The sequence below is a fragment of the Cucumis melo genome, chromosome 4 (assembly GCF_025177605.1).
Source record: "Cucumis melo cultivar AY chromosome 4, USDA_Cmelo_AY_1.0, whole genome shotgun sequence".
Taxonomy (NCBI): domain Eukaryota; kingdom Viridiplantae; phylum Streptophyta; class Magnoliopsida; order Cucurbitales; family Cucurbitaceae; genus Cucumis; species Cucumis melo.
The window spans coordinates 2,276,910-2,304,283 of record NC_066860.1 but is presented as its reverse complement, the minus strand read 5'-3'; the positions used below and the strand labels follow the sequence as shown (position 1 = coordinate 2,304,283).

The 27,374-nt window shown below is 31.4% G+C and overlaps 4 protein-coding genes across 7 annotated transcripts; 1 reads left to right on the top strand and 3 right to left on the bottom strand.

Annotated features, from left to right (window-relative positions):
- Positions 1-1,767: 1,767 nt before the first annotated feature.
- LOC103503697 (VQ motif-containing protein 9) lies at positions 1,768-3,465 on the bottom strand. The gene has a single exon (XM_008467998.3). The coding sequence runs from the start codon at positions 3,068-3,070 to the stop codon at positions 2,057-2,059; it is 1,014 nt and encodes a 337-aa protein (XP_008466220.2). The 5' UTR covers positions 3,071-3,465; the 3' UTR covers positions 1,768-2,056.
- An 8,261-nt stretch (positions 3,466-11,726) lies between these two features.
- Positions 11,727-15,449, top strand: LOC103503692 (serine--tRNA ligase, chloroplastic/mitochondrial). Of its 2 annotated transcripts, XM_008467990.3 has the most exons (10): positions 11,727-12,088; positions 12,204-12,352; positions 12,568-12,661; positions 12,744-12,892; positions 12,981-13,073; positions 13,505-13,684; positions 14,004-14,170; positions 14,579-14,713; positions 14,823-14,916; positions 15,022-15,449. In XM_008467990.3, exons 1-10 carry the CDS (start codon positions 11,740-11,742, stop codon positions 15,295-15,297), a joined length of 1,686 nt encoding a protein of 561 aa, XP_008466212.2. In that variant the 5' UTR covers positions 11,727-11,739; the 3' UTR covers positions 15,298-15,449. The 2 variants fall into 2 exon arrangements, with proteins under 2 accessions (XP_008466212.2, XP_050939554.1); XM_051083597.1 differs by lacking the exon at positions 11,727-12,088 and having other exon boundaries at positions 12,205-12,352; positions 12,561-12,661.
- A 534-nt stretch (positions 15,450-15,983) lies between these two features.
- LOC103503691 (thylakoid lumenal 29 kDa protein, chloroplastic) lies at positions 15,984-19,669 on the bottom strand. 2 transcript variants are annotated; one of them, XM_008467988.3, is made up of 11 exons: positions 19,479-19,669; positions 19,269-19,367; positions 18,991-19,075; positions 18,777-18,811; positions 18,367-18,432; positions 18,212-18,252; positions 17,772-17,902; positions 17,390-17,496; positions 16,690-16,827; positions 16,375-16,509; positions 15,984-16,244 (listed from the first exon to the last, which is right to left on the bottom strand). In XM_008467988.3, exons 1-11 carry the CDS (start codon positions 19,575-19,577, stop codon positions 16,134-16,136), a joined length of 1,047 nt encoding a protein of 348 aa, XP_008466210.2. In that variant the 5' UTR covers positions 19,578-19,669; the 3' UTR covers positions 15,984-16,133. The 2 variants fall into 2 exon arrangements, with proteins under 2 accessions (XP_008466210.2, XP_008466211.2); XM_008467989.3 differs by lacking the exon at positions 19,479-19,669 and having other exon boundaries at positions 18,991-19,093; positions 19,269-19,373.
- An 874-nt stretch (positions 19,670-20,543) lies between these two features.
- On the bottom strand, positions 20,544-25,278 carry LOC103504011 (O-fucosyltransferase 7-like). Of its 2 annotated transcripts, none has more exons than XM_051083595.1 (12): positions 24,883-25,278; positions 24,402-24,500; positions 24,156-24,255; positions 23,978-24,045; positions 23,274-23,362; positions 23,013-23,193; positions 22,810-22,938; positions 22,550-22,683; positions 22,257-22,470; positions 21,603-21,787; positions 21,393-21,488; positions 20,544-21,092 (listed from the first exon to the last, which is right to left on the bottom strand). In XM_051083595.1, exons 1-12 carry the CDS (start codon positions 25,039-25,041, stop codon positions 20,936-20,938), a joined length of 1,611 nt encoding a protein of 536 aa, XP_050939552.1. In that variant the 5' UTR covers positions 25,042-25,278; the 3' UTR covers positions 20,544-20,935. The 2 variants fall into 2 exon arrangements, with proteins under 2 accessions (XP_050939552.1, XP_050939553.1); XM_051083596.1 differs by having other exon boundaries at positions 24,156-24,237.
- Between the last annotated feature and the right edge of the window lie 2,096 nt (positions 25,279-27,374).

Sequence of the window (27,374 nt, the reverse complement as noted above, 5' to 3'; positions counted from 1 at the left end):
GGCTTAATTAACTGTTTATACCACTAAATATGTGTTTAGGAAAAAATACATTTCTATAATATTTTGTTTTAGAGTATATTTGGAATGCATTTTTAAGTTTGTAATATAAAAACATAATTCATTTTAAAGAAAATTAAAATGTTTGATGCTAAACAATTTTTTTTATCGAAAGAGAGAAAATAAAAACAAAATTTTCAAAAGATATTTTCTTTCTCGAGTCAATGCAAACGAGTGTTCGTACTACTAAAATGCGCATTATTTGTGGTCAAGGAAGTGTAGATGTCCTCTTCCATGGCGATCAATTTCATCTATACCAACACATCCCTATCCTCCCACTCACAGTAAAGTCAAAGAAATCGGTACGTTGACCAATTGCAATAAATCCAAGCACTTTCAAAACGTAAGTATCAATCTCTTTAATGTCTTTAAAATATAGGTTTCATACATCTTTTATTTACCCTAATGCTTTCACAAAAGCAACAATTCAATCGTAATTGGTTTCATCTACTAGTTCCATAGTTTTGTTTTCTACTAAAAGATAACATTTGAAATTTAGTATAAAAGTTGTTTCGATAAATTCTATCAAGATTGGGAATGAATCGATAAAATACAGAGACAAGAGTTAAAAATATATAATTAGGTGAAAGGCAACAAAAAAAAAAAAAAAAGTTGTTCTAACCTATAAATAATGAATATAGCTTTATTCTAACTTTAGGGACTTTAGTCCGAAATTTGTAATTTAAATCTATTATTAAAATGAGAGACAAAAGAACATCAATGATTGCAAATCCCACCTTTTTAAGTTCACAAGAATGGCATTTGAAGCTAATTTCTATTGCTGCAAAAACCCAGCTTTATGGATCTAAAACACAGACACAAACAGACCTCCTTATCATCTTTTCTTTTGCTAATTTTGATAAAGCTGAATTCATTAGACCAACTAATTAAAAGCATTTTTGCTTCCCACTATTAAACTAAAGCAGAATCTTGAAAACGAACAAACAATAAACTCATGTAAAAAGCAAAAAACAAAACCTACCCTAATCTCAATTTGCAACAGCAGCAAACCTTCAAACAACTCCATCAACTATTCTATCAACCCAGTAAAAGAGCTTCGTTTTAAGGTAAAATAAACAGTACAGCCTTATCGTAAAGGTAGTAATCAAACACAGTTGTTCAAGGAAAAGAAAACCATCTACAAATCGAGGGAAAGAAAACCTTGGCGAACGAGGAAACACAACTCTCAAATCAAATCAAGACTGAATAACTGAATACCTTCTTATTGGGTCCACAAGTTCATAACTAAAACTAATCGACAACAGGTACGGTATGCATGCGTATGAATGTAAACATATGTTCGAAAAATCACGAAAGGGTCACTATGCAAGTAAATGGGTCGAAAAAGCAAGCAAGTAGCTCACCATGGGAAATAAATTCACAACACCAAGACAAGTTGCTGGACTTAGAAATCCTATAGATGTCCTGCATCCAAATCCAGCACGTGATAGCACGTGACAAGCTTTTTACACCCACCTTCCAAAGTTAACACTACAACTACAGAACATTGTTTTAGACTATGCATAAAATACTATGATTCCATCTAAGAATTTTTCTCTCAGTAGTGAGGTTATAATAAGAACAAACAGCCACCAAAACACAAGAAAAAATGTTTTTTTAGTCTAATCAAAGCATACAGTTGAAGGAACTAATTCAAAAGGTCTTGCTATAAGAGAATGAACAAAGTCTTGTGAGACAGATAAACAAAGCTTGAGCTCAAAAAAGAAATGTAATCTATGGAATATGAATGTTGTAATGTAATCCCAACCCACCAAACAGAAAGAACAAAAAAAAAAAAAAAAAAAAAGGATCTTCTAAGAGATTTACAGAACAAACTTCAGTTTCTGAATCAGTTGTGAAAATTCATTCCTATTTCACTAACTGATGATCCAATTTAACCCTTCACTTCAACATGTATACAAAATAATCTTAAAAAACCTGTGAGAAACTACAAAGATTAATGAATTTGTGATCAACTTACCATATGATTATGAATAACTCACAGATTTCTCCATCTGGGGCTGGGCACTGGCATAGTTGGTGACAATGGAAACTGTGGATATCCTAACGGACCGGCGGATGGCGAAAACAACAAGCTTGGCGAAAGCAATGGGTATGCTGATCTTGGTGAATTCATACACCCGAATGGAAGAGGTGAAGAGGGCATCGGCAATTGAGAGTCCGAAGTTATTGCAGCCGATGAAGGTGGCGGAGGAATGGTTCCTGGTGCCATGGCCGGTGGTGGAAGCTGATGCTGTGAAGTTAAGTTGTTCCAACGAGGTGAAACAAGAGGAGCTAAAGGTGAGAATCCCGAGAATTGCTTCTGATTAGAATCGAGAGTTGAAAATGAGGTGTGAAGATATCTCATATAAGCCGAAACGGGTGATTCAGCCGGCGCGTGGACGGCTGGTAACGGAGGCAGAGGCGAAAGTGGCGGAGCAACGGGCCGTCCAAAATTGTTAGCCGCTGAAATGGAATTTCTAGGGTTCAGACCAGGCGGTGGTGGTTGTTGCGGCTGTGGCAAAGGAACAGCGCTATTTAGCATCGGGGGAGGACGATTACTAACGTTTGCAAGCGGAGGTGGTCGGATTCGTTGAAGGCGAGAGCTCTGAGGCTTCGGTGGATGAATCGGCGGCGGATTCGAGAACCGCTCGTGCGCCGGCGACCCCGTAAGCTTCTGAACCACATCCCGGAAATCATTCTTGTTGATATTGTAAACCGGTGGCTGATGGTGCTGCGGTGGCTGTTGGGTTTGAGCTTGCACACTCAATTCCGGCGGCGGTGGTGGCGGCGGCGGCGGCGGTTGAGAAAGACTCTGATTCTGATTAAAACTAGGATTAGATTGAATAGAAGAATCAAACCCAGGCTTCTTAACAAAACTAGGTTTGGAAATTTTGTGGGAAAGCTTGTTGAGATGCCTAAGATATTGGTCCCTGCCTGTAGATACCATACTTCCGCCATTATTAGCGGCGGAGGAATCCCCAGTCACAGAAGATTGGCAGCTTTTCTCCATTTTTCATACAAAAAAAACAAAACCCAGATGGCCGGACCCCCTGTTCTTGATAAAAAAAAAACACAATTGCAGATCTAATCTAGTCTAATCTAATCCAATCCAATCCAACCTTTCTCTCTTAGGTTCATAGGAGAGAACAGCTATGTCTGTAAAATTTCTGAAAATCTTCTTCTTCTTCTTCTTCTTCTTCTTCTTCTTCCTCGGAAGAAAAGAGAATGGAAAAATTGAAGAAAAATATTCAAAAAATTGAGATGAAAAAGATATAGTTGAGAGTGAAGAGATGGAGGATCTGTACAAAAAACTTCATTAGAGAGAGAGATAAAGAAAGAAAAGAAGTGGAGCCTCTTACTCTTACTCTTACTCTTACTCTTATCCCATTGCCTTCCCCCACATACCAATAATTCTTATTATATCATCTTTTATTTTCTTTCTTTCTTTTTATTTTAAACTATTAAAATTAAATTTTGGGTTTTTTTTTTTTTTTTTCCAAATCTAAAATACTATTTTAATCCTCACATCTTTGTATTTATTTTATTTTACGTTTTCTTTCCCTTTCAATAAATTTTAATTAAATTCTTTATCAACTCACCAAAAAAAAAAATTTATAACATCTTTATTCCAAGAAAAAAATCCTTACAGCAAAAAAAAAACAAAAACAAAATCGGAATAGGAAAATTGAACATATGATTTTAAAGAAAAAAATAGAGAACAAAATAGTATTTTGAATTAATATAATTAAGTGTATGAGTAATGAAGTTTGATGCAGATAAGGGAAGAAGAGGGTTAGGAAATGAATAAAGAAAATGAAAAGGATATTGGAAAAGAAGAATCCAAAGGGTCATTGGATAAGCATTAAGGAATAAGTAACGTGTCTCATTTATGCTATTAATATTCATTTTTCTTTTATTATTGGTTTCTTAATTAACCATTTTTAATTTATGGCTTCCAAAAACATCATTCCATTTCCATTTCCATTTCTATTTCCACCCCCATCAACTATTATATTTTCTTTAAAAAAAAAAAAAAAAAAAAACTCAAATATATATTCATATAATTAGTTAATATTATTCTTTCTCTCTAACTCAATCTTATCTCATTTTGTTACGCTATATAATTTCCATCCTTTTTCCTATGCTTTTATATTCATACATATATATATATATATATTGTTAAAGAACAATTATTACATTCCTTTCTTTTTTTTTTGGCTAATGGAGGAATCATAAATAAAAACTACTTAAATTAAAATGTGTGCGAGTCTTGTCTTTACAAAATGAACCAAATTCGGTTCATAGAAAAATTAATTATAATAAATTTTGTCTTTTATTGATTTTGTTTAAGTGTAAATAATTTTTCATTTTTGAAAAAAAAATAAAGAAATTTTTTGACAATGTTAAAAATTTGCTATATTTTATTTAGTTCGATATATTTAAAAATATGTTCATAAGATTGATTGAAATGATATATAAAAGATGAGAATTAAAAATACGAAGAAAGTGAGCTAAATATTCTTTTAAAATAACAAGAGAATTAATTTCACGCACTTATGAGATTGAAAATTCCAAATTTTTTGTTGTGACAATTTTGGTAATGGATCGAAAATAAATTATTTTAAATACCAAAACTTTCAAAAATATTTATAAATATAATAAAATTTTGTAATTTATATGGATAGACTTAATTATCGTATAAAAAGTAGGTTATGTTTGGTTTATTGTGATTCATAGACGGTGATATTTTTTTATATTTTATAAATATTTTAATTTATTTTACTATATTCGAAAAAAAAAAAGATTAAATTCATTTGTTTTTGTTATTATCCTTATTATTTTATAATAAAAATAAAAATCATTGTAAATTTCAAATTATCTTCACGTTGATCTAATAGAGTCCATTGATATTTATTATCGTTATAGTTTGAAATTTTGTTAGGTTACGGTTCATCGTGCTATATTTGAAAATGAATCGTAAATTTATTAGATTTAGATAAAAGAGAGGAAATTATTATTTTTTTATTTAAAAAGAAAAAAAAGGGTAAGGGATAAAGTGGTAATAAAGAAAAGCGGTCAAAGAGTACTGTTGGTGGTCAAAGAAACAATAGAGAAGAGAAAGAGTTGTTGTCACCAAATTTCGTTCCTCAATACAAATTATATCATTAAAGAATCTTTTCGCCTACCCCTTTCTTATTTATTATTTCTCTTTCCCTTTTCTTCTTTTATTGCTTCTCTTTAAATTCTTTTTTTTATTTTCTTTTTTACTTTTAAAAGTGTTTATTTTATTACTACTTTGTATCGATAAAGATCGAACCTCCAACTTTATGGATCGAAGATGGAATAGGAAAAAAAATTATTTACTGCTTAAAAGGGGAAAGAAAACGAGAATAGGTTCTCCATTTTTTGTTTCTAATCTCGATTGTTCTTTTATAAAATAATTATATGTATGGATACGTGTGTATAAATAAATTTATGTTTGAATCAATTTAAACTCTCCACGTAAGAATAATTTGATATGTCAAATAATTGTTGCTTTGTATTTGGTTCTATTTTAGTCTTTTAGCTTTTAAAAATATCATATTTCGGTTTCTACTGTTAAGATATTCTGTTAACTTTTTAAAGGAATGATGGGGTGGCTTATGTACTCGGATGACTAGGCTGCCAGTGCCAACTAAGATAATCTCTCGTAATAATTTAGGTTTTTAATTTTTAATTAAAAGCTAGATTGATAAATTGACGTTTTTATTGAAAAACTCAAGAAGTGGCTTTCTTCAAGATTTTGATTATCACTGTTATTCTATTTCACCTTTCTTAACTCATATGTTAGATGGATTTCATTAACGTACAATTTTTTTAATGCCTCAAGTTTAGCATATTTTATGATTCGTTGAGGTGTTTTTTTTTTTTCTCTTCCTCCAAAATTATTTTCTTCTCTTTTATTTTGAGGGTTTTGTGATTCATTGTTGAAATATTTATCTGCAATTTTGTAGGGTTTATTTTAAGGGAGCCGTAAAAAATGACAAATTTGATAAGATATTTACAAAATATAGCAAAATTTTAAATTCTATCAATGATAGACATTGATATGTTCCTATTAGTGATATTGATAGACAGTAATAAAAGTTTATCGGTATCTATTATTAATAGGATCTAAACTTTTTTGCTATATTTAATAAATATTTTAGTTTATTTTACCATATTTGAAAATGTCATTTTATTTTATACATGTGTTGTAGCTCTACTTCTTTTTTTTAATTACTAGTTTTTTGCACGTGGATGTATGTATCTTTTAAAATATAAAATTAATAATATAAGTTATAATAGTATTTGATTAATAATTATATTTTCATATTTTTATAAAAAAATTACCTAATTTAGAGTTACATCTCATCATTTTTTACTTCTTTTTATAATTAATATTTTATTAATAATTATAATTAATGATAGAGATGTTTTAAAATTAATTTCTATTGAATAGTGAATGCAGACTTTCTTTTAAGTCTCTTTATTTCGAGTTTAGTTATAAATTAAAATGTGATAATATTTAATTTACTTTTTTAAAAAATTAATATTATATCTCTAAATTATAGAATAATTTTGAATTAATATTATTGAAGATTATTGAAAGAAGTAGAAGTTATAAAAAAAGAAGAGAGAGAGTTAAGTTATGTAATAATATTGATTTTTAAATTTAAAAACATATTCTCATCAGAAATTTTAGAATGTTGATTTAGAAAAGTTCTTATGTCATTTTACTTTATCATTTTAGCTAGAAAAATAAAATAGAAAATAATATGGAAGAAAATATTTCATTTACTCATCTATATAACTAAAAGATAACAAAAAAAAAATATTTACAAATAAATGAAAGAAAATATTTATATAGATCTCCAACATCGAAGAAATAAAAATTGTCTTCGTATATTTTCCTTTCCTCCTAATTGAAGCTGCGATTTTCTAGATTCACTATTTATCTTTTCTTCTCACATTTCTTGTCTCACCGCACTTTCCTCTCCATTTTTGTTGCTATAAGGAAGCAAGGGGTATCATATATTTATATTGAATAAATTGGTGAAAGTGTGGGATAGAGAATTCTAAAAAGCTTATTTGAATTTATTATCATGTCTATACAAATTCTTCCACTACCATGAAGTTAATTAGGGTCATAAATATTTTTCAATTAAATATCGAAATGGTTAAAAGAAATGGAGAGAAATTATTAAGATTCACCCACTGTCCATCCTTAAAGTTGAATGACAAAATTGTCATCAAATGAACTTTAAGAATACTTATAATCAAAAGAGTAAAATGGACTACAAATTTTTTTCCATATAAGAACTTTTATATATACTATAGATTATTATACTCAATAATGTTATTCTTTAAATTTACTTCAAAATTTCAATTTGAAAAATAAATAAATAAATAAAGAGGATGTGAGAGATTTAAGTTTTAGTGGAAGAAGAATGAAATTAGTTTTTTTATTTAAATTCATTTGAACCCAGTGTATTTATTATGGTTCGCTATTGGTATAAAAGATTTATATAATAAATAACCAAGATTTCTTAGTTATTTATCGATTTAATTAATATGATGAATATAAAGTCAGTCATTATATCAAATATAGAAGCCAAGAGTTAAAAAAGGAATTCTAATGGAAGGGATAATTTTCAAAAGTTCGAGGATAAAAAAACAAGCAATCGAAGAATATAAATTTAACCAATAAAATAAGTACCATTATACATAAACCAAAGGATACTTTGACAATTATTTTATTCTTTTATTACTTTTAAATGGCCAATTTAATTCACCAACAAGATTATTTTATTTAAATAGTTTTTTTTTTAATGTCTATACTCCAATCTTCTATTTTCTAAAACCATGCTTTAATTTTATTTTTTAAAAAATAATTATTTGAATAATAAATTTGTTTTCATATTTCTTTTCTTTTTTTTAAATTAAATTCCTAGATAATATTTTTACTTTCGATTTTTTTTCCCTTTGTCATCAATATGGTTTAAACAATCAAGCCAACGTTTGAAATAAAGCTTTATACAAATGATCGTAAGACATAAATATGAAGTATGTTTAATTTTCAAAAACAAAAAATGAATAGTTAGCAAATGGTTAGTTTTTATTGCTATAACTTTACTTTGTTATGTTTTAATTTAATTTAATTTAATTAACTGTTGTTAAACAACTTGAATTCGGTATATATATATAATTTGAGTATATTTCAACAAATTTTTTCTTTTAAGATAACTAATTTGATACATATTCATATTTTTTTTTAATCTTTTTTGGTAGAACAAGATTAATGTACTGTTTGAAATCTTACTATTTGAAAATTTTCGGTTGATTTCTTACTGCAAGAAAGAGAATGATTCTTAAAATCTAAAATTATTTCAAATATTGTTTTTACCTAAAGAATTTACTAACCAAAATGCTCGAATTCGTAGCATTTCATATGATTTAAAATTAAATTAAATAATTGATCTCGTCATTTTTGGAATTTCAATTAACATAGCCATAGATAAAAGCTCATATTAGTAAATTCTTTAATTTTCTTTCCCTTTTCAATTCATCCAAACATGAAAATTTAAATACATTCATTTCAAAACTTTCTTGTCCCAAACAAACCAATTAATTAAAAAATATTTTTTTGGATAATTTCTTCAACTTTCTTAAATTCTAATCGAGGATAAATATGTAAAAAACGGTTATCGAAAAATTTAGTAGATAAACTTTTGAGACAAAGAATGAAAACTAGAGGAGAAAGACTTTGATAAACATTTCAAACCCTAAAGAGTTATAAGAAGAAAAACATAATCTTTTGCAAACATAAAGTATGTTTGAGATAATTGATGAAAAATCAAACTTTATGAAATAATAACACAAAAGTTTCACTCTCATATAATCTTTCTTCTTTGTAGTTTAAATATTTTTAATATCACATAAATAAATATGGAATCTTCTTATTTTCCTTAAAAAAAAGTGTTTAAAGTATTTATCATTGAAAATTATTTGTGAAAAAATTAAAGAAAAAAAAATTAATTAACCATATGGTTAGTTTGTCACATTCATAATAATCATTTATTGGTGTGAAAGCTTATCTTAGTCTAAAAGTGTGTTTCTTCCATGGGTCCATGGTTGGAGACTTACATAATTTGTATTGTTTTAAATTCTATATTATAAAGTCAAGACATGAAAAAAAGAAAATCAATTTTATAAGTGCTAATAAGTCGAAGTCGTAGACTATTGACTTTTATATCTATAATAAAAATAAAACAATAGAGTGAAAGCACTTTGAATGAAATGAAATCACGAGTCAATCACGGTATATTTAAAAAATTAAAAAAAAAAATTGATAGTTAAATTAGAATAAAAAAGAAATCGAAAAATAAAAGAGATTACGATTAATTTTGTTATTTCATCTTTAAGTAAATTAATTATGTGAAGCTTAAAAGGTACTTCAAAATAGTCTCTCAATAGCCCTATGCTACTTTTTAATTAAGCTATTTGACCAAAAAGTTTAAGGGTATAGAGTTACAAATGAATTAATTAAATGAAGTATGCAATAATAATGCATTGAGAATAAATTCGGAGTCAATTATTTGTATTACTTTTGTTCGAGAACTTTAAACCAACTATGAAAAGTGTCGTTTTTATAGTCAAGACTCTGTTTGGTAATAATTTTGTTTCGACTTTTGTATAAATTAAATAATTTTTCTTTTTTATATCTTTTTGGTTTCTTCTAAATGATTTCTCTAGAAAAGTAAATAGCAGATTGATGGAACACATATGTGTAATTACTTAAGTTGATTCTATAATCTTTTATGTGTATACGAATATACAAAATTAACTGGAACCCTAACTCGTTGATTTAGACATCCGGTAAGAAATGAAAATTTTAAATGTTCATGTTGAGTGAGCATAACATAATTTACATATGAAAGTGTTAATAACCAAAAGGTATATAGTTCAATTCTTTAACCTTATTAGAAAAAGTACTTTTGCATAGTAAACGAACAAAACCATTACTACTATATTGTTTTTTTGAATTTTCCTCTTATTTATATGGTATCTTCTTTAATACCCGTTCCATTTTTATTTATTAGCTATTTGATATTCGTTAAGATTTGCTCATTTCAATTAAGGTGTATGTACGACTATAATGAAAAGACTCGAAGATCTTACGACATGTTTTAACAAGATTGTATGTTAATAGTTGAGTGTGTGTCATCAATTGTGAAATATATACAAATTTTGTATTTGGCTATTCATTATTTTGTTATATTTTTGTGGTAATTTTGATTTTGAAATTTTGTGAGATTTTAAATTAAAGTTTTGATTTTTATTCTGCTTGTAGAGATAATCGATAAAACAAAGGTATCTATACGAAAAAAAAGGGAATATCTATATATTATGTTGAATAAAACTTCAAACAAATCCATCACAATATAAATGATAAGAACATTTTTTTAATTTAATTTTAGAGTTATTTTTGTAATGATGTAGGAAGGATTTATGTTCATATACTAACCCTAACAAAACATTTAAACTTTTTTTTTTCTTTTTAAGTTTTATAGTCTTTTTCAAACTTTGGAAAGTTAATAGATATTTTCAAAACAAAATACTAATTGTTTTAGTTAACAAAGAATGTATTTTTTATTTGGTTCAAACTTCAAAAATGTTTGTAAATTTCTATTTCATTGCTAAAAAATTATTAATCTTATATTTTATCGACTTCTTCAATAATATTTTAAATTTTTAAATACAATTATTAGAATATTTTTTCAATAAAAATTAATGTAAATGGTAAAGATATTGAAAATATTTATAAAAAATTACAAAGTTTCAGACTCTATTGATAATAGATTTGTACCAATATTTATTATCTATATTTTTGTAAATATTTTGGTTCATTACGTTATATTAGAAAAATACCATTTTTTTATATAATTAAAATTTATCTAAAATAGCAAAATGAACGAAAGAATTTTATAATTGAGTTTTTTTAAAAATATAACAAACTTGACAAAATATATTTAACAACTCTAAAAACAAAAAAAATCCACAGGGTCACAATAGGAAATATAAACAATGTCTCAGTCAACGTATGATTAATCAGCCACACACGTGTAATCATCCTCTAAATGATCATGATACATAATCATGTAGATAACGAAACACGGTCATGTAGGTAATATTAAGACGATCGTTTAGTTCTTTTAAACGATGAACGATTGTATTGACTATGTTGACCGTTTAAACGATGCAAAACGATCATTTATACCATATCCATACGATTGTGTATTTCTTTTTAAACAGGAGAAAATGGTTTTGACTCTAAAATGATAGTTTACCATGATTGTGTCAACCATAATATACGATCGTGTTGACAATGGCATGTCAAGGTGGTATTTAAATAATCTCGATTTTCTTGAATACCAAGAAAATGAAGTTAATATTTAGATGAATTTCAATATTTTTTTTTGAACGATCCTAAATATTCGGTAGATTTAAACAAAATAATAAAACATTTAAAAGTATAAGAAATAAAATATGAAAGAGGAAGGATGAATAAATTGGAAAGACGAAAAAGTTTACAAATAAATCACAAAGAATAAAAAGGAAGAGAAAGTAAGGAATCCAATTAACCTTTTTATAATTTATATGCTTTTCTCCCCCATAAATTCCCCTCAAAATTTCCGTACAACAGAAGATGAAGATAATGGGGGAAAGGGCAGCCAACAGCCATCCGTAATTTCCATTCCTTCCCGCCAACCCATAGCTTCCCCCAAAGCTTCAACAATGGGATTCCAAACCCTTAAGCTAGCCGACTTTCCAGCCTCTTCCACTTCCCGTCTAATGTTCCTGCCACCCACCAAAACCCCTTCTCTCACTCCCTTCCATCCTTGTGTCCGTACCCACAGACCTCCATCTCGATTGTTCGTTCGAGCTTTCTCATTGCCGTCCGTCCAAGTTGACCACCCTCCCACTACAATCGCCGGAGAAGAAAAGGGTATTTTCATTTTCTCGTCCTTCTTATCGTCGTTAGCATTTCTTTGATTCCTCCAATTTGCGTGGTGAGAAATGGGTTTTTGATGTTGTGTATTGTTGTTCTTGAATTGGATTAGTTGTGAAACCTCAATGGAAAGCTTCAATAGACTTCAAGTGGATTAGGGATAACAAGGATTTGGTGGCTTCAAATATACATAATCGGAAATCTGGTGCTAATTTGGAACTTGTGCTTCAGCTTTATGACGAAATGTTAAATCTTCAGAAGGTTAGATTTTGATTTGGTTTTTTCTCTTTTCTTTTCTATCGTATGGATTGATTCTGCAGTCATTCTTGCACCATTGTAGATGCCTTACGTCTATTGATATTTTCATCAAACTTTTATTTGCCCAACTATACACGAGGACAGACCATCACGATCAAACTAGTTCTTTTGCCCCTTCTTAAATCAACGCTTAGCTAACTGTTACTCACAGATACCAGGAAGTTGAGCAGCTTCGTGCTGAAAGGAATGTGGTTGCAAACAAGATGAAAGGGAAGCTGGAACCATCCGAACGTCAAAAACTCATAGAGGAAGGTATATACATTTTTCTGTCTGAAAATGTCATTTCATTCTCAATTTCTTTGTTACCAAATTTACTCTGGTTTTCGCTTTTCAGGAAAGAATCTAAAGGAAGGATTGGTTTCTCTGGAAGAAAATCTTCTTAAACTAACAGATCAGCTTCAACAAGAAGCACAATGTATACCAAACACGACCCATCCAGATGTTCCTATCGGAGGGGAGGACTGCTCGATAATAAGAAAGATGGTATTTCTGCTTTTCGAACTCTGAATTATACTTTCTTGCCCCAGCATTTTTGGATGGTACATTTTACGCCCTGCAATCTCTTTTGTAGGTTGGTAGCCCGAGGGAGTTCAGTTTTCCTGTTAAAGATCATCTTGAACTTGGGAAGCAGCTGGACATTTTTGACTTTGATGCTGCAGCTGAGGTACAATCCTTGTTCATTTTAAGGTACTCAAGAGTAACTATTTCACCTTGTTATGTCTATATGAAAAATGTCAGTGAGAAAGCTACCGTTACGAGTCTTCAAAAGATAAGTAACTTGAGCTTTTGAACTATCCAGCTATTACTGATGTTGTATGTCCTAATAAGTTAGATGTTGTCCTCGCTTACTTTGCTTATGAGTATTGGTTTAGATGTTGACTGGTTCCTATCTTCCTTTATAAGTGTTGTTTCCATTTAAAAAAAGTATAGGTTTAGTGGTCATTGTCTCTATGTATGACTTGACCACTTTTGTTTAGTTTGAGATATTCAATCCATCGCCCCCAATCTGGCCTATTCTTATTTTAAACTTATTAGTTTCCTTATGTTTTTTAATGCAAAAACGGCCTTAATTTTATACTTTACTGGTTTATACAGGTTAGTGGATCTAAGTTCTACTACCTGAAAAATGCGGCAGTAACATTAGAATTGGGTCTGATCAACTGGACACTCTCTGAAGTTATGAAGAGAGGCTTTACTCCTTTAATAACCCCGGAAATTGTCAGGTCCACAGTCGTTGAAAAGTGTGGATTCCAACCCCGTGGTGAAAATACTCAGGTTTTGCCTATCTTTTCTCGGGTTTTTTTTCAGTTTGTTGTGGTATGATTACTAGATTCTATGTTGCGAGATAGCTTTCCAGTACAAGATAATTTCATCTGTTCATAGCATAGACATTTGATTTGACACAGCATTATAATTGCAGGGCTAATTATAATATTTCTTATACATATAGATGTGATTTAAATGTCATTTTGAATCGCTGCTATTCAATCTAGACATACCCCAAGAAGAATAATGAGTGCTTTCTTCCCAACTATATTATTTGTTAGTTGTTCTAGCTAGAATCCTCTCACACCCTTGGCTTGTTGCTTGACAGGTTTATTCCATTGAGGGAAGTGACCAATGCCTCATTGGTACTGCAGAGATTCCTGTAGGAGGGATTCATATGGACTCCATCCTTTCTGAGTCTTCATTACCTGTGAAGTATGTTGCTTATTCTCATTGCTTTCGTACTGAGGCAGGTGCTGCTGGAGCGGCAACAAGGTACCAATTGACATACTTCCTTGGCCGTTTTTGTTCTCTTCAGTTACTCTATTTTATATAACAAAGGCATGCTTATGAGTGCTTTTGAACGGTTAAAATAACCAATTTTTTGTCGTTGTTTAAAATCACTTAGAGTTAAAACGTGACTTTAATCAACTAAAATCAGTTTAATGTTTGATTTTATGTTTTTAAACCTATTTTTTAAGACATAGATTCAGAGTGATTTTCAACGTGGCAAAACTAATGTTAACAATTTCAAAATTACTCTCAAACATGTGCCGATTCTTTTTCCTAAAATCATCATCTGTAAATGAACAAGAACTCTTACCTCTTTTGTTTCACTCACATCATTAACGTAGTTGCCTCTTCTCTAATAAGTATTTGATTTATTAATCTGATGATGAACAGAGGCCTTTATCGAGTCCACCAGTTCAGCAAGGTAGAAATGTTTATATTTTGCCGTCCCGAAGAGAGTGAGTCTTACCATGAAGAACTCATAAGGATTGAAGAGGACCTGTTCTCATCACTGGGATTGCATTTCAAGTAAAAAAATCTGCTTCTAATTATATATTCATTGTCATTGTATTGTTTGAACAACACATCTGTTTTTGCCTTTTAGTTGCCCCATCTCACTTCATTTCTATTCTCGTAGGACCTTGGATATGGCCTCAGCAGATTTAGGTGCACCTGCTTATCGAAAATTTGATGTGGAGGCATGGATGCCAGGTTTGGGACGATATGGCGAGGTACTTCGTTCTCTCCCTCCCTTTGTGTCCAGTCCAGTAGGTACAATTAGAGTTAAACTGTTATGAGATGCTTGGATCTTATTTACAAATCATATCCGTCAACAGATATCAAGTGCATCGAATTGTACAGACTATCAAAGCCGTAGATTAGGAATCCGATATCGTCCACAAGAACCCGTACCATCCACTTTGAAGAAGGGCAAAGGCAATCTAGCGCCAACACAATTTGTTCACACGTTGAATGCAACAGCATGTGCTGTGCCTCGAATGATCGTTTGCTTGCTTGAAAATTATCAGCAGGAAGATGGGTCTGTTATTATTCCTGAGCCATTGAGGCCTTTCATGGGTGGCCTAGACCTCATTTCTCCCACATCTGCATAGAGCATCCTGAGGCAATTTCAACTTTTTCTTATTCCACAACTTTCAATTTTTGCAAGAGTGAGTAATTCAAACAACCGACGTTTACCTGATTGATTTCCCAATTGTAGTTTCTGTGGTTTAATTATTGGCAGCTGATTGCTAAATTACATTTACTTGGTTATGATTTACATATTTATGAGTAGTGAGTGAAAAAATTTGGTCAATCGACAATTGTGAAATTATGGATCGAATTTCAAAATTCGAGACTAATTAAAAATCACATAAATTGAAATTTTGGAAAAAGTAATATAGTTTTGTCCAATATTTGAGTTTAGATTCAATTAAGCCTAAAATAGTTCTAATTTGGTCTAGGTCAATCAAGCACACAATTAACTATGTCCACGGAATAGATCTATGTACCTATAAAGTCTAAGTTCCTTCATTGAAAAGGTTCAGAAAATTACACTCAGATATCGCAGAAAAAAGCTTGATTAAGTTTGAACAAATCAAGTGCACACATTCAACAAAGAGTTTCTTTGAAGATCTTCCGTGCTGACTGTTTCTCTTTCAAAGGTGATAGGTTTTAAATATAATAGAAGTGTCCCTGACCGGTATTAAATGTTTTCTCCCCTTTTGGATGGTGTACGTTAGCTGAGACTTTTGACTCGTAAGGCAGTTGGTTTGAAGGGGAAAGAATGTGAACAGAATTGGATCGAACAATTTTAGTGGAATTTCAATTGTAAATTATGGCCAATGCCTACAAAACAACTCTTCCCATATAATTCTTGAGAAGCCTGCCGTTATAAAATCGGTTTCGGAGTAGCTTTCTTCAGGTTTATCAATCCTTTCGAGACTATCTATAACTTGAGTTTGCTCAAATCAACTTTCTTAACTGGATAGCTATAGGCCTCGTAATTTATCTGCTGTCCCAAGCTACTTATTTTTGTAAGAGTGGTTATTAGATCAACCTGAAGGAATAGATCATAAAGCTAAGTATGAGAATATGAGGTCAAATGGAGATGTCTATTATATTGGAATTCATATATGTAAAGATGTGATTAGACTCAAAACAAAAGCAGTTAATAGTCACGTACTCACCTCATAATCAGTTTGGGAAACCGTTTCACGGCTTCGTTGATACTTCTGAACCCATGGAAAAACATCAGGATCTGAGGCTAGTAATTCCTCAGTTGCTGACTGATCAGGGCCCAGAAATGCAGACAGAACGGCTAGCTGCCGAAAGTCCAAACAAAGTTGTAGCATATTATTGTTATTATTTATTTTATTATACTTCTCTACAGAGATCAATTTAAGTTCTTTGACATATATAATCCGCAGGAAATATTGGACATATCTACTTGTAAGGCAGCAAAGCAAAATATTGCAAATGGAACTTTACATTAAGGAACATACCTGTCGGGGACCAAATCCAATAGCAGAGAACTTTTCTTTCATTTCCTGAACGCTAGCTTTCTCCCAGATGGGGACCCTTCCCTCAGGATCAGGCGCTTCGGCATCTGATCTTCCAAATTGTCTTTCGAACAACCCCCACTGTAGGCACAAGGAGACACTGTTGTTTGTGTTACGCCCCCAATAGTAAAAATTTGCAGAATGATCATGTTCCTTTTTTACACAAAATTCGTAGCTGCTATGTGTAGACTACAATTTTCAGAACTTTCTATCAATTTGGACAAAGGCAAAGATAAGGCCAATCCATTAGAAGGAGATAGAAAGAGGATCCTTAAATCAGCTCAACCAAATATCATACTGAAACAATTTGCTCAATCACCAAGAAATTTGGTTGAGTTGATTTAAGAAGATTTAAGAAAAAATGTGAACTTAGAGAATTGGACCACATAGAGGATTGTCAGCTCAGTGAGGCAGTATAAATAAACTCACTGTGTAATTGCAAAAAGAAGACATCATTAATAGGAATATCACGTCAACCCTCTAGTTGTACTGCGAAAAGATCCTCACTTGGTGGATGGATGTTAGAAGGAGCCTGCGTAAGATTGTCAGTGGGTGATCCACAGATACACTTGCGCAGGCTCATGCATGTACTGGATGAGTATATTTGTAATAAACATTCAGATGTCCGTGCAGCATAACTGACCTGCCCGTTGGAGCCATATGCACTATATAACAAATTCCCCTTTTCCTCATTCCCACCACATTTTCTGATAGCAGACGCTAGAAAGGTGGATTTAATGCCACTTTGTGCTGCATGGAGAAAATGAACTTGATCTCATTGTTATTGTTAATTCAGAAAAGGCACAAGCTAATTACCTATCAACATTCTCTTCCAACTCATCCCCAAAAGAATCTGAAAAATTTCTATAAATTTGAGGAGCTTGGAAGGTCACAACTTAGCTACTTACCAGCAACATTTTAATTTAATAAAAAAACTAAAAAAAGAAAAAGAAAAAAGGGTATCAGAATGCGATTGACCAATGCATGGAAGAAGTTCAGAGAAGGAAATTGTTAAGACATTAAACCTGCAAGTTGAATAAGATCTGAGTAGGAAATAGGTCCACCCTTTGAATAAGAATCTATCTCCTTTTTTGCTTCCTCTATTAAACTCAGAGCAGCAGACAACTTCTCGTTTTCAGGTCTGGAAATCTCTGAACTTCATGGCAGAAAGCATGGAAAAGAAGTTAATAGATTTTATAATGAAGAAAGTGCCAAGGTATTATTTTATACAAATGCTTCTAGTTAAATAAAACTAAACTACTTGATGCATAACATGATGCCTGAAAATAACTTTGAACTGGAAAACGTGGAAGGATAATGATTTAAATCTAATTATAGGATACCATACTTGAAAAGTGTACACGAATCATCAATGATGCATCAGACATGCAAAGTCTTGTATGAAAATAATGTGAATGTTAATAATTTATTTCCTAGAAAGCACATAACATCTAAAATGTAGTACCTGAAGCGGATGGATCCATTTGGCCCTCCAGATTTAGTAGCCTACAAACTTGATCAAATTGTATTAGCATCTTCCTTCAAATGTTTTTAGTTTGTCAATGCAGTAAAATCAAACCCAGTCGTGTAATTTTAGGGGAGGAAGTATTTTTGTCTGACCTTATCGTAAGTCACAGCATCATTTAGTGCCAATGTTAAAAGGGAGGGAACGATGTCTGGATTTTTCTGAGATAAACAAAAGAAAACAAAGGAGATAAGTATCTACTCCGAGAACCGTGTATAATTATAAGAACATAGATCCTTCAACCATAGCAATTAAAACCAAAATTTGTTGACAATATATTAAAAGAATTAAATGTACACTATCCAATTTAAGCTTCTGGGCCTAGTGATGCATAGGTCTTAAAGCTCAAATCCGTAGAATGTTGTTCTTCCTTGTTTCACATGTTGAATCTCAATTCAAGTATCCAAGCCTTAACATTACAGCATTTGTTGAGAATGTACTAAAAAAATTAAATTCCACCTTAGTCTATCAGCTTAAATCTAGTAATGAATTATGGAACTTATACCTTAATAGCTGTATAAAGGGTACCCTTGATACTTGCTGCAATCAACAATGTAAAACCAAAATAAGTAAAATATGCGTTTGTAAACATGTAACCGCTTGAATCAAACTCATAAACTTGAATTATTTACTAGACATTTCAAGCACTAGGGAATGGTAAAAGATTAAGATCAAGCAAACAACCAACTGAAAAACAGTAATGACTAATATAAACTTACACAAAAATTCAGATCGCTGTCTACGCTGTATTAAATCAGCAGCATAAGCCGGTTCTACCATTAGGTCAGAGTTCACCATTAATCCCTAAGGAAGAGGTCGCAACTGGCAGAAACTCATCATCACATCATTCAAACTCATTCAAGCTCATAAAAGTAACGGTTGGATGGCTCACTCTCTTCATACATTAAGTTGTAAGGCACTAGTCGAATTAATTCACTCGCCAAACAAATATCTCTTAGTAAAGAGAAAGAGAAAGAGAAAAAGAAATAGCTCTCACCAGGGCAAGAGTACCGCCAAAACCTTGAAGAACATCTCTTCTACTAAACCGATCCTGGTCGTTAGCATCCGTTTTGATGTGAGCACAACGAAGTTTGACCTGAAAATGAAAACGAGAGAATGTAGGATCAGGGAGGAATTAGAAGGTCGGTTTGGGGGAGGTAATTAAGGCAGATCAGAATGAAAGAAAGGGAAGAGTTAGTTAAGTTACAGTGTGGGAGGGAAATGAAGTAGTGGCGGAGGAGAAGGGGGGTTGAGGAGGAAGGAGAGGGAGAAAGGAAGGGAGAGAAGAGAGGAAAGAGACCGCCATTGTTGATAGAGTGAGCTCTAAATGGAAGGAGTAGGAAGAAGGGAGAAAAGTTGCATAGGAGAGGAAAACAGAGATTGTGAAGCGCTATATTTGTGGAGAGTGAGAGTTTGTAATCATATCCTCTTCGATCCGAACTTTGATGCATCCACCTGTCCTCCACGTCATTTGCCCTGGCCCCACTTTATTCTTCTGTTTTCTTTTTTCCTTCTTTAATATATATATTTTTAGGATTTATTACTATTATTGCAAAATTTTAATGTTTTAGTATAATTTTTCTTATTCTTTCAACTTGTTTTTTTTTTAAAAAAAATATAATTTGAGTAATAATTTGTTTATCAAATTCAATTCTTTTTAGAAAAAAAAAATCAAAATCATTTACTCATTATTTTCGACGACTTTCGTGTCATAATTATTATTTTGAGTTTTTGTTGACGTTGATGCATTTCTTCGAATAATCGTAGGTATAGTCAACTAAATCAATTTATGTTGTAGTCCATAATTATAGAAGTTCGTACTTTATATTTGAATTAATTATAATTGATTACTCATTTTAGTCATTAAATCATGAAAAAAAGAAATAATTAATCAAACTAATATAAACTAAATAGGATCAAAATGATAAATATGAAATTTCAAAATTTTTTCTAAAGTACATTATTTTTCCAATTAACCCCAATGATATAAGAAATTATTAATAAAAACCAATATTTTTAAATTTACCTACTTCTACCATGACATGCTATTATCCACTTTAAACATAAAATGTCTCATCATTGAAGATAATAGACTTCATTGATACATATCTTTAGTCATCTTTTATCTAGTTAATATAAAACTTTAGACGAAGTTAAAAGTTTAACAACAATCAAAACCAACCACCCAACAATTTCCTCCTCCACAAATATCGGGGTACAAAGAAAAGAAGATATCCAAAAGCTCAATTAAATTATTAAGAAATCAACGATCAAATATAAACGAAAAATCGCCATTAAGAAAATATCATATTACAAATCAAGAGGCACCTTCAAGGTTGAGGGTTTGTATAGCACGCTCTTCTAAACCGAACCATGCTCAGATAAAAGAAGCAAAACTCATCTAACTTAATTGATTATATCATATGAACAACCAATATTTATATAAATTAAAAGGCAACAAGAAGGTTGCATAGTTTTTCATGAAGCACAAGAAGGAAAACGTAAAGGTAACTGGTAGCCTCAGCAAGAGCTAATTTAGCCGATGTTAGCTTCCGATATACAAACTCTATATCTTCATCAATGCCTTCACATTCATACCAAAAGCCTTCTTCATGTCACAAATTTCCTCGGTTAAATTTGACATTTATATGTACCTTTTTTCTTTTATCGACGAATGAAAGATGAAGCTTGTGAATTTGGTTGTTCTCTCTGACATAAACAGTCAGGCAAAGGATTAACATAAAAAGATTCTTCTGAACGAAACCTATCCATTCCTCTAGTTCCTGAAATGGGGCCTTTTCTCTTCCTTGCAGATCCTTGCCTAAACAACAACACAGAACACTGTTTTTCAAGTAGATATTGTAATAATAATCGGCTTTTGTTCATCATTTTCTTCTATCAAATAGGATTTATACAACTTTTCTTCAAATGTTAAAATAATGAAGATCTTGAACGTCCCATTTGGTATAATAGTTTCATTTTTGTTTTTTGGATTTGGCTGCCAATGCAACTCTTTTACTTAAAACTATGGTAGGAAAATGAAAACAACCTACATGATTTTCAAAAACTAAAAACGAAATGGTTACTAAATGGGATCGGTATATATTTTAAAAAAATGTACCTCCTTTTATGCAATTCAATAATTCGGCTGGCTAAGTTATTCCCCTCTTGCATGGTTCCTTTTTCAAGCTTGTCAAACAGACGAACAAGGGATTTCCTGTTTGGTAAAGTTAAGAAGTTAAAAACTGTTTTCACCACCGATTTTGGTAACTAAAAGTTATGGCTAATGTGCACACGAACGAAATCAAAATATTATGTAAAAAAGGCTTGCCTGTCTGGTGATATTGTCCTCCTATGTCCAAGGAAACGGCGGTGACCTTCAACTGCCCTGGCCATGTTTCCAGAATATGAGGATATAAATACATCACTTTCAACAGATACAATGTAATCCAGAGCAGCCATTTGAGATGCATGATGAACAAAAGGTTCAAGCTCTTTAGAAGATGCCAAAGTTTCCTGAAAATTTTGAGATGAGAGGAAGCAACATTGGAAGAGTATAATAGATAACAATATCATTGCACAATCTATCAACACTTTATAAGCAGTACTCATTTTGGATTGAAGTCGCCAACTATTGATATAACGATTTCTATAGTTTCTTTCATACCATTTAACTGAACTTGATTGATGCCGGTTGTTTCCTAGCTTAAGGTGAGTTTTAGATGTCTATTTAATCACATTAGAAACGTTATTAAAAAAATTTATGGGGTTCGGTTAGATAAATAAAAGTGATTTTGAAACTTCTAAAAATATTGTAAAAGAATACTTAATATGCTTATGGAAGCACTTAGTTAATGCTTGAAGAAGAAATACTCACTTTAAAACACTTTTTCTATAAGGCATTCCAAATTCATCCAAACAATCTTCTGCTAAAATAATACAAGAAGTGAAAAGCACCAAACAGTATGTTATTCTAACTCCTTACCTTCCTCATTAACAAGGGATATCGCAGTTGGAGATCAGACATGTGTGATTCACCCCCATATATATCACCTGCAGCAACGTATATAGGAGTATTTGATGGGTATCCAAGAGCGTTTAGAAAAATTCCGACCTCTTTTGGAGTAAGGGGGCAGTGCCCCTTGGCTCTTTGTTCCTTGGGATCAATGTTTTTTACTTTCCAGTAAGATGTGTTCTCCCTGACAATTTAATTTATAAGCATATGTTAAGCATCAAACAGTCGGCAACCATACTGAGTTGCTGCTTGGTCCTCCATACCTAATCATCTTTAGCTCTTCAGCTTCGGCAGGAGACAGATCGTGTGTGCATCCACTGAATGATAGCATATCCTTCTCATACCGTAAATGCAATGCAATGTAAGGACCATAAGACCTCATACGGTCCACCAAAAGCTATATGACAAATGAGGTCCGTTAATTTACGGGAAATATTTCATAAGGGAGAAAGATGACAAATTCAATCCTGCCTAGAGGGAAGAAAAGCAAAAGGGCAAAAGAAATTCAGGTATGTTAGGCAACCTTTCCCATAGCTTCAATTTTAGGTGAAAACCGCAAGGCTTCATAACAAGCATGACATCGCAACTTTTGTATGTCAGCAGGAAGGTTGTTATTTGCTAAGCGAGAATCTGATTTTGCAGCTCGAATAACCTGCAGCAGAAAATAGAAAATTAGCATTTGTAATTGTTGAGAAAAGGTCTGTGGACAGGAAATTATTAAACTACCCGATGATCTTTCCACATGCTAGCTATCTCATCTCGGTAGTAATCAATACCAGACCAGCTTCTAAAATGCTTAACTGCTCTTGGAATGGTAGCAAACTCCTTAGGAAGCTTCTTAATGACTTTTACATCATTGGAAAGAGCATTAATAAAATGATCTTCATCAAAAATATCTGAGAAGTTGCTGCATAACAAACGAACATGAATTGAAAAACTTCAGATAAACAACAAAAGAAGACTAGAGATAAAAAAATTCAAATCTACCTAGAGTCGTTCCAAAATGAATGCTTGTCAAGATCAGGAATCACGAGGGTTGCATTAATTATACGTGCTATTGCAACCATGTCACATATCTGCAATCGAAGGGTAGGAACAACCTTAGGTCTCAAACATTTGTACTGTATTTCATATGACGGACACAGTATTATTCCCCAAACCTTAAGATATATATATGATGTGAAAACAGAAATTACAACTACTGCTTAAGCCTACATCTGTGAAGTAATTTATCAGTTTGTCTCAGACATGAATTGATGAATTGAATACTAACTCAAGTCTCTCTAAGATAGAAAATGGACATGCAGTACAAACTATAATATCCATGACTTGTTAGAAGATTTATGGGAATATAGATTATGCTATCATGAACTGATCTCACTAATTACTGGAATTTTTCTAATATCCCCACCAGAATTATTTAAAATGTATCGCTATTTTGTGGGTCCACCAACCTTCTTCTGACTTTATTTATTAGTGTATAGTTGGATGCTTATTAGTAACTAGGGATACTTAAGTATTCCTGTGTGATGTTTCAACCACCAAAAAGCATTAAATCAACATTTTCTCCTAGAATCAAAAGAACCTTAATTTGTATGAACAAAAAAATCTTATTCCAGACACAGGGACCAGATCATGTGAGGAAAATGAGCAAGACGGTGCCAAAAAAAAAAAAAAAAGTGATTACAAACCCCAGCGCGCATTTGATTAAGCCCTCCATTTGTATGAACCAGAAGGAAACCTCTTGTCTTTCCAGGAGCTGAAAAATCCCCAAAAATGAAACAATAATAACAAACATACATGTGTAGTTACACATAATAGTATTTTGTTTTAAGAAGAGAAAAAAATAACAATTCCGAAGTGTCTTACATGAGTAATTAAGACTAGGCTTAGTGCAGGGAAAGAAATTACGACTCGAAGGAGGAGTCCAAAGATCATCCAAAGCAGAGGTCTGGCTGCCACAAGCCAACTGTCAAGTCTAAAGTAGTGAAAAGACATAACTACTTTCGCATTGTAAAATGAGTAAAGCAATCGTCTAGTCCTCTCCTCTATTCTCATAAAACGTCAAGAAGAACAGCAAATCGGAATGAAAGCTTAAAAGTATATAGTTTTTACCTTGTGGAAAAGACGAGGAGCTTTGGACCAACGAAGTGGTGAAAGCTCTTGTGTCAAGCTTTGCTTTGTAACCGGTCTCTGAAACTTCAATCCAAGTTGCTACAGAAATGAAAAAGAAACTTAAAGAACGCAAAAGGAAGGATGAGTCCAGAAAACGTTTCATTCAACTACACAATCTGTCTGGCCATTGAGTAAGAAACAAGAAAAAGTATGGAAATAAAGAAATCAAGCAGTAAAGATACATAAATTTAATTCCGAAATCTGGAAAGTATGAAGAGTAGTCCGAACAGTAATAAGAAACCGCAGCGCACGCATAAGCAGAAAACAGAGAGAAGAAGATGAAATTAACAAAAAGAATAAGATCGCAACAGAAACATCAATAAAGAATAGAAGACACTGAAAATGAATATACAAGAAAGAAAGAAAGAAAGAAAGAAAGAAGAAGCGAGAAACGAATTGATGAAGGTCCATGATGAATCACCTCAGGGAGTTTATAAGATCGAGAGAAGATCGGAACGTCTCTGGATGAAGGAAAAACCTGGACGGGAACGGACAACACAGCAACTAGGGCCATTGAGCAAATAGTGCATGTTAGAAGCTTCCTCATGACCGAAAAGGCTCTTCGCCGCGGCTTCGGCATATCTCAATCTCTAAAAACAGAAACGATCAAGAAGACGCGAGGATTATCTCTCTATATCTCTCACTCACTCTGTGAAGCTCAGTCGGTGTAACAATGGCGGGCGAGCATTGTAGAGAAGGAAAAGATGGGCGAAAGCAATGGTGATTTGGGATGGGCTTTTGGTTCTTCTCTTCACTTTTGCCGCTCTGTTTCCGGCGGTTTTTCTGACAATATTTCTCGTTAGCATTGGCAGGGAAGTTATTATTATTTATACGAATTAAATTAAATTGCATCAAATACATTTTTCTATTTTCTTTTTATCATGAATTTTACTTCTCAAACAACCAGAAATTTTCCAATGAAAAATTCCACCTCCATTTATTAATTTTATTTACATTTTTCAAGTATTTACTTTAAAAAGATAAATTATTTAAAAGAAATTAAAATATTTATAAGCAAACTCAAAACTATTTTTTTAAGTCTATTTTAAACCATATTCATAATAACTAATTTCTTAAAAAAAAAAATTTAAGTCAACCCAACGGACTCTAAACTTATTAGCACTATAAACAATATTTTAAATTATTCGTTTCAATTTTTTTAGAACTATTATTTCACATTTTGATTATAGATAAGTAAATCGAGTTTGAGTGAGTGAAATTGATTAGGTGTAAACATAATAGATTGAAAAACCAAATCAACTAACTAAATCAAAGATTTAATCCAAATCGAAAACATTTCAAGCTTAAGTTGATCTAAACCGACCAACCATCGGTCGGTTTGTACTCTTTCATAATCGATGTTGGTTTGAACATTTATCAAGTCATCAACTGATCGATCGATATACTCCTCTAAAATTGACGTTCTAAGGTTTGATTCTCCGAACACGTATTCGACCTAGAAACATGGGACTTCATACAAGTTTTGATTAGAATAATAATGAGAAAGTGTGGGTTAGAAAGTTAAAATTTGGGGGGGAGTGTTGAGGTAAAAAAGAAAAAAGGGAAATGTAATAAATTAGTTTGATGTGTAAGGAAAGAAGTGTTAAAGCAAAGCATGGATCCCAATGAAGCACATCGGGTCACGTGCGAAAGCCTGCCATTTTTTAACCAAGCACATGTCCCCGTATTTATTAAACTCAAAATCAATCTCATCTCTTCTCTTCTCTTAATTAATTAATTAATTAATTAATATTACACAATAATAAATAAAACAACTCAATAAATGATTCATAAAATTATATTCTGATTTTTTTTTTCCTTTTTAAAATTTTGTTTAATCCTAATTCTCTTGTTGTTAATAATTCTTAAATGTAATCTCTTGTTAGCTTTTTATTGAATATATATTTAATATTATATATATAACTTTTAACTTTTAATTTTTTTAGTATTTATAAATTTTATCAGACACAAAAATGAGAGTTGGGTGTGTATTAATTTGCTGTACATATCTAATATGAAAAAGGAAGTTATTTGTAGCAATTTAATTAGCTCAACGGACGTCAAATGCGTATTCTTATAAAATAATAAATATAATTATAAGTCGGGGTACTTTCAAATATAATTTGGAGCAAGAAGTTAGGTTATAATAATTCTTTGTTTTTACAATTTGAACGGAATAATTTAGGGTTTAAGAAAGTTATTGTAATGAATGTAGAGGAAAAGTCATATTGTAATTGGATCATAACTATTTTAGTTTAAAAAAATAGTATAAATCGTAGCAAGATTTTAAAATAATATTGACCAAAGTGAATTTAAAATTACAAGATTATATTTATCATAATAGATAGGAAAATTTTCATAAATATAACATACTATGACAAACTCCTAAAGTTAGCCATTTTTTAAATATTTTAGATTTGTCTTCATCTTTCTCGTTTTTCTTACTTTTACTTTTTCTCTTTTTACTAAGATTTCCATCTTTCTTTTTTAAGTCGTTTAGATTGATTTAGTTAAATCTAAACAATCGGTAACCCAGATTTGGATAACGAGATCTTATACTAAATATATTAGGTTTGAGTGGATATTCTTTTTGTATTTTTTATAGTGAGTCTATGAACTTTTTCCGCTTTTAGAATTGTTCGGTGTAAATAAAATTTTATTATTTAATTTATCGTTTTTCATATCCATTAATTTTCAATGTAATTTCTGACATTTATGTTTTTGGAGTTACGTAAACATCATTCTGTCTTCTTCTTCTTCTCTTTGTTTTATTTTTTTGTTTTCAAAAGAAAAATAAATTAATAAAAGTTTGGATCGAAACTTTTGTTCTGACATGAAAAAAAGAAAAAGAAAAATAATAATTTGAAGGGAAAAGAAAGAAAGAAAGAAGTTATGCTTAAGACTTGTTTGCGT

What these genes read in the sequence shown, in the direction of transcription:
- LOC103503697 (XM_008467998.3), bottom strand. Translation starts at nt 3,070, where the DNA reads ATGGAGAAAAGCTGCCAATCTTCTGTGACTGGGGATTCCTCCGCCGCT.
- LOC103503692 (XM_008467990.3), top strand. Translation starts at nt 11,740, where the DNA reads ATGCTTTTCTCCCCCATAAATTCCCCTCAAAATTTCCGTACAACAGAA. An exon ending in GCTCGATAATAAGAAAGATG is followed by an intron (nt 12,893 to 12,980) that starts GTATTTCTGCTT and finishes TCTCTTTTGTAG; the next exon opens with GTTGGTAGCCCGAGGGAGTT. An exon ending in TCACTGGGATTGCATTTCAA is followed by an intron (nt 14,714 to 14,822) that starts GTAAAAAAATCT and finishes CTATTCTCGTAG; the next exon opens with GACCTTGGATATGGCCTCAG.
- LOC103503691 (XM_008467988.3), bottom strand. Translation starts at nt 19,577, where the DNA reads ATGGCGGTCTCTTTCCTCTCTTCTCTCCCTTCCTTTCTCCCTCTCCTT. An exon ending in AATGGATCCATCCGCTTCAG is followed by an intron (nt 17,903 to 18,211) that starts GTACTACATTTT and finishes TCTGCCATGAAG; the next exon opens with TTCAGAGATTTCCAGACCTG. An exon ending in TTGGATTTGGTCCCCGACAG is followed by an intron (nt 16,510 to 16,689) that starts GTATGTTCCTTA and finishes GACTTTCGGCAG; the next exon opens with CTAGCCGTTCTGTCTGCATT.
- LOC103504011 (XM_051083595.1), bottom strand. Translation starts at nt 25,041, where the DNA reads ATGCCGAAGCCGCGGCGAAGAGCCTTTTCGGTCATGAGGAAGCTTCTA. An exon ending in GAAGAGCTAAAGATGATTAG is followed by an intron (nt 22,471 to 22,549) that starts GTATGGAGGACC and finishes TTAAATTGTCAG; the next exon opens with GGAGAACACATCTTACTGGA. An exon ending in ATTGAATTGCATAAAAGGAG is followed by an intron (nt 21,093 to 21,392) that starts GTACATTTTTTT and finishes GTTGTTGTTTAG; the next exon opens with GCAAGGATCTGCAAGGAAGA.